General features: G+C 49.1%; 1 protein-coding gene across 3 annotated transcripts in view; it reads left to right on the forward strand.

The window, feature by feature from the left end:
- LOC106750285 (attractin) overlaps positions 1-10,322 on the forward strand; it is a 38,196-nt gene extending 27,874 nt beyond the window's left edge. The window contains exons 3-12 of one of the 3 annotated variants that reach the window (XM_014630518.1): positions 328-509; positions 1,817-2,211; positions 2,693-3,291; positions 3,611-4,103; positions 4,168-4,582; positions 4,736-4,879; positions 5,269-5,418; positions 5,520-5,907; positions 6,137-6,377; positions 6,601-10,322. In XM_014630518.1, the coding sequence (XP_014486004.1) occupies positions 328-509; positions 1,817-2,211; positions 2,693-3,291; positions 3,611-4,103; positions 4,168-4,582; positions 4,736-4,879; positions 5,269-5,418; positions 5,520-5,907; positions 6,137-6,377; positions 6,601-6,846 (3,253 nt within the window). In that variant the 3' untranslated portion in view covers positions 6,847-10,322. The remainder of the gene's footprint in view (positions 1-327; positions 510-1,816; positions 2,212-2,692; positions 3,292-3,610; positions 4,104-4,167; positions 4,583-4,735; positions 4,880-5,268; positions 5,419-5,519; positions 5,908-6,136; positions 6,378-6,600) is intronic. The other 2 variants (XM_014630519.1, XM_014630520.1) reach the window with 2 other exon arrangements.
- The last annotated feature ends 341 nt before the right edge of the window (positions 10,323-10,663 follow it).

A 10,663-nucleotide genomic window follows, 5' to 3' on the forward strand; every position in this document is an offset into this window, starting at 1 on the left:
CACGAGCCTCCTCCTTGAGGCCTCTCGTGCTCGGAATTCCCGTTCTTCAATTACCGAAAGCGTAATCAGAGCGTATCACGGTTATTATCAACAGTCCTTTCTCATTAGGAGGAATATCGATTGAGCGTTCATAACGGACGTTTATTGTGCGAGCGAGCTAGCGAGCAAAAGCGAGTAAACAACGCTGAGAGCAAGAGAGAGCGTACATTTGTCTATCGACGGCGTTATGACGATCATGGTGACTGCCGGCCACCTATCGTTCCGCGCCAAGATTGGTTCAACGTATCTTGTGTATAAACATACACGGCCCGTGTGTTCTGTTACCAGGTATTCCCACACCGACTGCTCCGGAAATGGCGTGTGCATTGAGGGCACATGCACCTGCGACGCCACGTGGACCGGCGAAGCCTGCGACGTGCAGGTTTGCCCCAATAATTGCTCGTATTATCACGGGCAGGGCGAGTGCGATCGCGAGAGTCATCACTGCAACTGCTTCAACGGGTACAAAGGTGAGCGAGTGTCTTGTTGTGTCGGCTTGTCGACAACAGGATTATGCGGTTTCGCGCGAATTCTCCGACGACGGCCTTGATCCGATAGCTCGCGAATGCTTGACGAGCGACACGTCGATCTCTCTCTGATATATATCGCTGCGTGTGCAGGATTATTCGAGAATATAAATAACTCGGCACCTTTGAGAATGTATTGCCGGTGACTTAAAATAATTAGAAAAATTATAGGAAGAAAATGAGTAGATCTACGTTACATTTAAAAGCGATAGAATCAAGTTTGACAGTAATTCAGAGCCTGGATCAAAAGTTATTTCACTTTAAAACTAGTGTAAGGTTAAAATGAAATTGAAAAAATATTTTCTCGTATTTGTTTTGTGTGTGTGTGTGTTACACATATATTGCATATATGTTACATATATGTAACATATATATTACATTCATATTATATATATTATATAATATATATGAATGTAATATGTATGTAATATATATATGTATAAATTACACGCGCGCGCGCGCGTGTGTGTGTGTGTGTGTGTGTGTGTGTGTGTGTGTGTGTGTGTTATCCTTTTGCAAGAAATTATTACTTGTTTTGCTTTTATTGTCCCAGAAATTAATTCTCAGTGACCGGTATATATTTATCGTCCAGATGTACCGAGAACACGCGTGTTATAATTCGCGGGAATTATATATCCGTACGCTTCAATCTCAATTCGTAAATATTCGGCGGCTTGTTACCTTCGGGAGCTCAATGCCCATTGGTATGATATTAATCTGATATTACGTAATCGTGGAATGGATATTGTGATATCGTGTATCGAATTTAACGCGAATTTGCGATTGTTACCGCTGCGGTATCGGTAACAATCGCAACTGTAACATTGCATCATGGATTTGTTTAACAAAATTCACGTGCGTGGAAGATAGGACGTATTCGATTTAATTCGCACCCGTCGACTTGTCTGGATTGACAGCGAATTGTTGATGATAATTTTGCAAAATATTCATTCCCGATATTGTTAAATTTCACGCCTTCGCCATGAGTTTTTATTTTCTATCGGTGTTTTCGTCTATTCTGTTAACCCTAATTTGGCACTTGTAGATCAAATCGATCGAAGCAAAAAAAACTTAAAATCCCACAGTTGTTGAATCTTGAATTATTGCACAGAATTCTTTTCTCGAAACATGCACCGTCTTTTAAATTCACGGGGAATTTTTTCCTTCGGGTTTGAGTAGACGTCCTGTTCGTAGAGTCCACGATAAAATGTGCAAGACAAGTAATTGCCGGCGATTCGTGATCTTCGTAGGTGCGGATTGCAGTCAAAAGGGTGATCGTGGGTTTTGGGAGAGTATTACGTATAAGGACCTACTGCCGGACGGCTCGGCCAGTCACTGTTCCATCGTCTGGAAGGACTCGCTGTACGTGGTCGGCGGCGAGAGCTTTCATCGTGCCAAGATGATCTACGTTTACGATTACAACGGCAACGTCTGGGAGACGCCTCACGTGGAAGGCAAGGCGCCAGTGCCGCGTTACGCGCACTCGTGCGTGCTCTTCGGCGACAAGATATTCATGTACGGCGGTGTTGTGCAGAACTCCACCGTGACCAATGAAATCTGGGCGTTCGACGTGTCCGCGAAGGTCTGGGAGAACGTCACCGTGCACGACAACTGCCACAATAAGACGATATGCGGCCCTCTGAAGGTGACTAGGCGGCTCAGCTCCGCAATTATCTTACCTCGGGGAATATCATTCTTCGTTACAGCGGGAGGTTTCAATTTAGATCTCTGAAAGGGACAATACAACGAGTCATCTCTCATCGCGATTTTGCGCGTCACGATTGTCCTTCAATTCTTAATTGCTGGAAACTCAATGGTGTTTCTCCAGTTTTTCGAACAACGATGATATATACTGTGGGAAAGGAATCGTAAGAATAGAAAAATATTTATCTTTGATCCGTCGGTTTTTATTGTTAACGTGTGTGACGGCACCGTGGAGCTTTGACCCGGACCGCTCTTTGCCACAACCAAGAAGAAGAAAAGGAAATATTTCATTAGTACCGAATCGATATTTTTATTCGTCATATACTTTCCCCTCCGATTAGATACTTCCATGCGCTTGCCTCGTGTTTCGTCGAACTCTCAGCGATCTTAATCACGTCTCAACGGGTCGTTTTTGCACACAGGTGGCCGGGCATACCGCGACCCTCGTGCAGAGCCACGGCAAGAAGGAGAAGATGGTTGTGATATTCGGCTATTCGCCCCAGTATGGTTACTTAAACACCGTCCAGGAGTACTACTTGGGTACGCGTGAGTGGCAGATCGTGCGGACGATCGGCTTCCCGGTGAAAGGTGGCTACGGGCACAGCTCCGCCTACGATCCTCTCACGAATCTCATATACGTGTACGGCGGCTACGTGTCGGAGTCGCAGAGCACGCAGGTGCTCACCAGCCGGCTGTACTCCTACCACCCGAACTTCCGCGAGTGGCGGCTGCTCACGTCGGCGCCGTCCGCGCGATTCTTCCACACCGCTGCCTTCGTCTCCGGCGGGCTGATGCTGGTGTTCGGCGGCAACATGCACAACGACACGCATCACTCGCACGGGGCGCGATGCTACTCGTCCGACACGCTCGGCTACGACGTCACGTGCGACGCTTGGCATCAGTACACCATGCCGAGGGACATGAACGACCTGCCACGGTACGGCCATAGCGCGACGGTCTTCGAGAGGTCGATGTATATCTTCGGCGGCTTCAACGGCGAAATGCTGTCCGATATGCTGAGGTACGATTCAACTCGGTGCACCTTAACACGTTTCCACTATCGCGCTTAAGGGCTCGGGTATACAGACGTGAGGAAGAGAATGAGGAATAAGAGATATAGAGGAATATAGGGGATTGGGGGCGGGGAATTAAATTTCGACACACGCTTCAATTCACGATGAAGGAACGGGGGGCTGAGATGACAAGTTGCGTGCTTAATTCAAGTTAATTTCAAAATGTTTGATGGTCGCGGGTATACAAATGGGAGAGGGTTTGAGTCGATCGACGGTTAGTTCGTATCACCCTTGTGAACAGCGCGCGAATACAGGGACTTTGCGCAGGTACACACCGGGGAATTGCGAGCACATCACGAACCAGTACCAGTGCCTGAACGCCAGGGTGGGCGTGAAGTGCGTGTGGCACAAGCGGGACGGCCGGTGTCTGCAGATCACGAAGATACCGCAGCACGTGCTCAATCACAAGGAATACGACGATCACGACGGCATCTACATGAGATGCCTGGACGAGATGCCGCCCCGCGGCATGACGTCCCACGAGGAGCTCTGCAAGCTCTTCATGGACTGCGTCGCCTGCGTGCAGACCTCGTACAACTGCGTGTGGTGCGGCAAGAGCTGTTCGCACGAGAAGTGCCGGGACCATCCGAACTCGCCGGCGTCCCGGCTCGTCATCAAGGACCTCGAGCAGTGCGACGCCAACACCGGCGTTGAGTGCCTGCAGCTGCACACGTGCCACGCGTGCTCCAGCAATCCGCGCTGCATCTGGTCCTGGTCGAACGGGCCCGACCGTTGCAAGCCGCACTCGAAGACCCGAGAGGTGGGCGAATACATTCGTCTTTTACACTACCGGGTCGGCCAGTAGCGACATAACAACGTTTCAGGTGAGCGTAACGCTGAACGGCACGATCCTGGCGCAACGGCTGACGATGGACAACTGCCGGAACCCGTGCGTGGAGTACACGTCGTGCCGGAACTGCACCGAGTCCGACTGCATCTGGTGCCAGAACGAGGCGAAGTGCGTGGACAAGAACGCGTATCCGGCCAGCTTCCCGTACGGGCAGTGCCGCGAGTGGACGACGATAGACGTCCGATGCCGCGCGACGGAGACCGGCCGAGAGTGGTGCAGCTTCTACTCGTCGTGCTCGACCTGCCGTGCGGACCCCGGCTGCGGCTGGTGCGACGACGGCTCCGAGACCGGGAAAGGGCAGTGCCTGCCTGGCGGGGCCGGCGGCCCCAGCAGCAGCAGGAGCCTCAGCGCGTGTCCGAGAGATAATTGGTACTTCACGAATTGTCCGAGTAAGCGAACGTTCCGTCCAATCGCGGCTCCTCCCTCCTCGCGAATGCGCTTCACGCACACCGAATGTCGCCGTCGTCGTTGTTAACGCAAACTCGCCGCCGCTCTCTTGTACTAATCCGTTTCTTCCGTTTCTCGCTTCTTGATCCCCGCAGCTTGCCAATGTAACGGCCACAGCAAGTGTCTTCCAAACAGCAGTGTCTGCATCGAGCCGTGCGGCAACTTGACCTACGGGCCGCACTGCGACAAGTGTCTCCCCGGTTATTACGGCAGTCCGCTCAACGGAGCGACCTGTCAACGTACGTTCTCACTCGCGTCTTGCCGAAGTATCGTTCTTTGCGATCACCATGGCCGGAGGTAGAACGGTCTTTTTCGACGAACCTCCCGAACCAGTGTGCGTGCAGTGCGAGGATTAGAGATCACTGCAAAATTAGGGAACCCTGGATATACGGTCCTGGGCGGAGCTGAAGCGACCTTTTCCCGCAATGAATTTTCATCCCGAAACTTTCACCCCAGAGAGGTTCTGCTATGTATTCGTTTCACTCGACTTATCGCACCAATATATATATATATACCAGTTCAGGAAGTTTTTCGAAAAAGAACAGACTCGGAGAGACGATCTGGAGTCTACTCGAGTCCTCCGGAAGGCTTCGAAGTTGTCGAAGATTAACGGCCGCGATCGTTACAGCTTGCTCCTGCAACAATCAGGGCACGCAGTGCACCAGTGAGACCGGCAAATGTTTCTGCACGACCAAGGGCATCATCGGCGACCACTGCGAGCGTTGCGACGTGTCCGGCCTCTACCACGGAGATCCTACGAACAAAGGATCTTGTTTCTGTAAGTCGGCCGATGAAATCGTGCCTCTTGGTCGTCGGCCTCGTCGGCGTTGTCGTCGAATATTATCCGTCCGTTCCACATTATTTTTCCCTTCTTCCTAGACGACTTAGCCATCGACTACCAGTTCACGTTCAACCTGAGCAAGAAGGAGGACCGTCACTATCGGGCGATCAACTTCAAGAATTCGCCACCGAAGGCCGACATCGACGCCGAGTTCTCCATCACGTGCTCCGTGCTCGCCAAGATGAACGTCACCATCAAGAAGGTGAACAGCCCGGAGAAGCCGGTGCTGCTCGGCGCGAACTGCACGACCACCATGTACAAGCACCGCTTCAGCAAGGCGGACTACAATTTCGGCGGCGAGGACAACAATACCCTCACCACGTTCTACGTGTACATGTATGACTTCCAGCCGCCGCTGTGGATCCAGATCTCGTTCTCGCAGTACTCCAAGCTGAATTTGCAGCAGTTTTTCATTACATTCTGCACGTGAGTACCGCATCGGTTCTCAACACTTGGGCTGATACGAGGCCGAAGTAAAGCGGGGGCCTAAAAATAGTCGCGTTAAATCCCGAGCGCTCGCCGGCGGAGAGGAAGAGCGAGAATCCCCTCGGGAAGTAACGGGACTGTTCGGGCCTTCACACGCTTTATTTGTTTCCGAATTCTCCATGCCTCCTCCGTTGTGCAGAACCTCAACCAGTACTTACTTGTAAACTAGAGATTACATGACACCGCACAGGTGCTTCCTCGCTCTGCTGTTGGTGGCCGCCATTCTCTGGAAGATTAAGCAGAAGTACGACATGTATCGGAGAAGACAACGACTCTTCCTAGAGATGGAGCAGATGGCCAGCAGGCCGTTCAGTCAGGTTCTCGTTGAGATCGAGAGGCGCGACGTCGAGAGTTCAGACTCGGAAGGCGGCGGTGATGCCGATCTGATCAATTGCCGAAAGAAGAAAAAGGTAAAAAGCTCTCTCCTCGCCGGTGCTTTTCTGCTTTCTTCGCGAAGGAAACAAACGAATCTCAGCGCCTACCATCCACTCACCTTGAGTCACCTTTCGTCACCTTTTTCCCCGAATTGCCGTTAAATTTGTAAATGGTGGACATATTTCTGCCACTTCGTCCGCTGCAGAGAGGCGCGCGTGTGTCGCAGAAATCGAATAACAATTGTCGTTCTCCGTGCAGACTGCTCCTAGTCCGATCGCGTTGGAGCCCTGTTGCGGTAACAGAGCGGCGGTCCTGTCTCTGCTAGTCAGATTGCCGACCGGCGGTGAGCCTTACACGCCAGCCGGGCAAAGCGCTGGTCTAGCTGTAGCCTCCGCTCTAGTCACGCTCGGCGCCGTACGCAGGCCGTCTCAGGAGCTGACGACGAAGGAACAGAAGAAGACGAGGAAGTCCGTCAGCCAGCACCCGGATTCTACTTGCATTTAGCGACATTAAATTTTTCGCCACGTTAAATTTGTGTCGAGCGAGCGAGAGAGAGAGAGAGAGAGAGAGAGATAGAAAGAGATAGAAGAGGGGAGGGGGGGGGCGGTGTATATCGCGACCGGGGCGTGACGGTGAGCCTTAAGAGTTGTTTCTGTGATCTTGCCTGCGCTTGAAAACGCGGCGGAACGGTCGACCCTTCCGTCTTCGAACTCTGGTGGAGTGAAGGGGAAGTGCGGACGACGACGACGAGGACGGCGATTACGAGGAAAGGAGACTCGTTCGTCGGCGCGCGACTGATCGGCGAATCGAATTATTCGGATAATTTGAGCGCGGTTAAACCGAGGGAGCGACTCGGCTGAGAGCGTTTAACACTAAGTAGATGTACATATATGTACACACACACATACACATACATAGACACATATATACGACTTTCCTTATCGAGTAGAAGGAAAGGACGCCTTCTCGCCGAGAGGAGCGAACTGCTCCAACCGGCGTTCACCATGTCCGTCAATCACGGTAAGTAAGGACTTTCTGTTCGGGCGCCGTGAATAAGGAAGGCTACCTACGTGCGCTCGGAGGACGTCCGTTGACGTAATTGCTCGGCCAAGCCTTTGAGTTCCACCTCGATTTAAATTAAAAGAAAAAAAGAAACACGGTGTAAAATGTTGTGTATATATATATAGGCGGTTTAGAGACGCGAGTCCATCGTTTTCCTCGAATAATTTGCGCGACGACGCGACGCGCGGCGTCGGTCGTGCGAACGAAACTGGCCTCGTGCATGTTCGAAGAAGCTTTCATCCGCTGCCTCCACCGGGAAATTATGAATCCAGAGGAATTTTTTTTTGTGTGGTACGGTAGAATAACAGGTAGACTCGTCGTCTCGTCAGAAATTCGAGAGGGGCGTTCGGGAAAACGTCAAAAGTCACGGCTCTCGCAAGCCCGGAGCAGCCCTGTCGACGTGGCCCGTCTGGTTTCGACTGCGCATTTTTCCGCGAATCATGAATCTCATTCGTCTTACATTCTACCTTGCAATTTATCCTTTTCTCAGGTACTCGACAGACGCCAGACGGCAACAAGAGAGAGAGAGAGAAAGCGATAATCGCAATTCGTAATTTTTAACGCGCGCGGCAGGTGAAAGCTTGTCAAATGCCATAAGAGTTATTAAGGGAAAAAAGAAAAAAAACAAACCATACATTAACGTTACTGAACACGTGATTGAACTCGAAGAAGTACAACCGCTTCGACTTAAGCTGTAAATAAGCTGTATTTTTGTCCTGACCCAATGGGAGTATACGTGATGCTCTGTGTGTGTGTGTGTGTGTGTGTGTGTGTGTGTGTGTGTGTGTGTGTGTGTGTGCGCGCGCCGACCAGCAATGAATCGTTTTGCAAAAGGGGAAATATTGTTTTCCCATCTGGGCGCAAAATTGGACGCTAGACTAGGGGGACAACAACATTTCCCCTCGCGGAAGGGACGATACAATCGGTATGTTCGACAGAGAATTCACTATTTCGCGCGTTCCGTTTGTAGCGGACACATGTGTGTGTGTGTGCGTGTGCGTGCGTGCGTGCAAGGTTCATATTCTAAAGAAGCAAATTGATCGAGCCGAACAGAGAGATAACGCAATCGCAGACGGTGCGGATTCGGTTCACCCAAACAGCGCACGACATCCCACGGACATCCCGTGGACGTCTTCAGGACATCGGGACATCTTCAGGACGTTCCTAGGAGATCTGTGCTGTCTGGGTGGTCAGAGGTAACGCGGACAGCGTGTTCGTCCTCGCGCGACTGTCGCGTTAGGATATTGTGCCAAATCAGCATTTCCTTTCCCGTCGACGTGTTTTGTTCTCTCATTCTTCCTTTCCAGAAGCGCGAATCGTATTTCGATCGCGCGAGGCGAACGCCTCGACAAGTCGCGCGATAATCGTCCGGAATCGGCCGAGCGAACGCTCTCTCACGAAGATTCGTTATCTCTAACTCCACTCTTGCCGCGACTCTCGTCGCACGATCGGGGAATCCGCTGATTAATAATCGCCGGTGATTCTCACCGGTGAGCAACACTCGAGCTTGTCGTTGGTCGTGCTCCGTCATTTTTACTTAGCCTAACGAACGAAAGACGAAGTTATAAACACGGCTGGTGCAATAAGGCAGGCTAAGCTCTGAAACGCTTTCGTCCTGCGAAGCATCGTTCCTGTCCTTCGGTAATGTAACGAGCGATGAGGATGGAATGACGCTTTCAGCGCGAGAGCGCCCGGGACGAGCTTGGTCTCGGTTTCACTCGGGGACTCCTCTATTGAAGATTTTCTGTGGATTCCCACAGGAATTTCCAAGGGCACTTATCTGAATCCATATGAAGGATACTCGATATCCACATAGGAATTTTCGCAGTGCGAAAATCCATGTATGGGAGTCCATGTGAATTGTCACCCAGGCCCGGTATTTTTTATCTAAACCTCTGGGAGCAACCATGGGACTCCGTGTGGATTTCTCACGTAAATTCCTTATATGGGTTCCCATTAACAAACTTCTATGTGTTACTGGACTGCTAGCTTTCTTGTATATTGTATAAAAAGAATGGATCCCGAAAAGTATGTATTATATACGAGAAATAAGCATCTGTACATACGTGACGTAAGTGAAGAGTAGTATAGAAGAGAAGTGATGAAGATATAAATGGAAGATATAATGGAAAAGATATAGAACCGACACAGCAAAATATATCACAGACATCTGGGAAATCTGATTGTCAATGTGAAATCTTATAGATACTTTTCAGATATCACGAAGATATCTATGAGATTTCAATATCGGCTATAGTTGTATGAGAATGTTGCGGAGATATCTTTTTCAAAGAAAAAAAAAACGTGATATCGAGTAATGATGTCCTGCGCATATTTCCTGAATATCTGAAAATATCTGAAAATAATATATCTTGGATACAAGTTAAAATTGCAGACATTAAGATACTATCATCTGATTGTATCATCAGATATATTTTGCTGGGTGGGATAATATGGCCGATGCTTACAATCAATCAGACAGAATCGTCACATTACTGTCATACTACTTATACGACGCATGCGTAGGATTTTGTACATATTTTTCGGAGCTATATATTTCGCAGCAGTTAGTAACCTGGTGATATACAGAAGTCTGTGTTCCTACCTGGTTTTCTTCAATAGGGTCGTTTACATTGGATGGGACTGAGTGACGGTTTCTTTTTATTGTTTTATTTTTTTTATATTTCATACGTCACTTATCATGGCGATGTTCGTCCGAGCATTTAATCGACGCATTTACACGAATTCGCATGCTCCGTTGCGTCTGTAACGATTGACGATTTCATTCCGTTTCTACGTGACATTGTTTTTATCTTTTTGTACATGTACCGCGAAAAAGAGGAAGAGAGAGAGAGAGAGAGAGAGAGAGAGAGAGAGAGAGAGAGAGAGAGAGAATTGATTAAACTGTATCGACGATTTGATTCGTGTACTTCCATCTCTTCTATTGAATTTTACCTTTCTTCTCGCCACTCCACACAAACAATGAGGAGACTACATTGCGCTGCGAAGACTAAATTTTGTACCACACACAATACACACACACACACACACACACACACACACACACACATCATTAGCGACGACGGGTTCAATGATAATAGTGATACCCTATAAGCGCGTAATATTAAGTAATATTTCTGGAATATTAATGGGTAGTTATATGCCCACTTCTAATAATATTTAAAAAATAATATTATTTAATGATATTTAATGTTATTGTAATATTATATATTTTTTAAATATTTAACTTTATGTCTAT

The sequence above is a fragment of the Dinoponera quadriceps genome, unplaced genomic scaffold, assembly GCF_001313825.1.
Source record: "Dinoponera quadriceps isolate SergipeBrazil2010 unplaced genomic scaffold, ASM131382v1 scaffold3676, whole genome shotgun sequence".
In the NCBI taxonomy this organism is placed as follows: domain Eukaryota; kingdom Metazoa; phylum Arthropoda; class Insecta; order Hymenoptera; family Formicidae; genus Dinoponera; species Dinoponera quadriceps.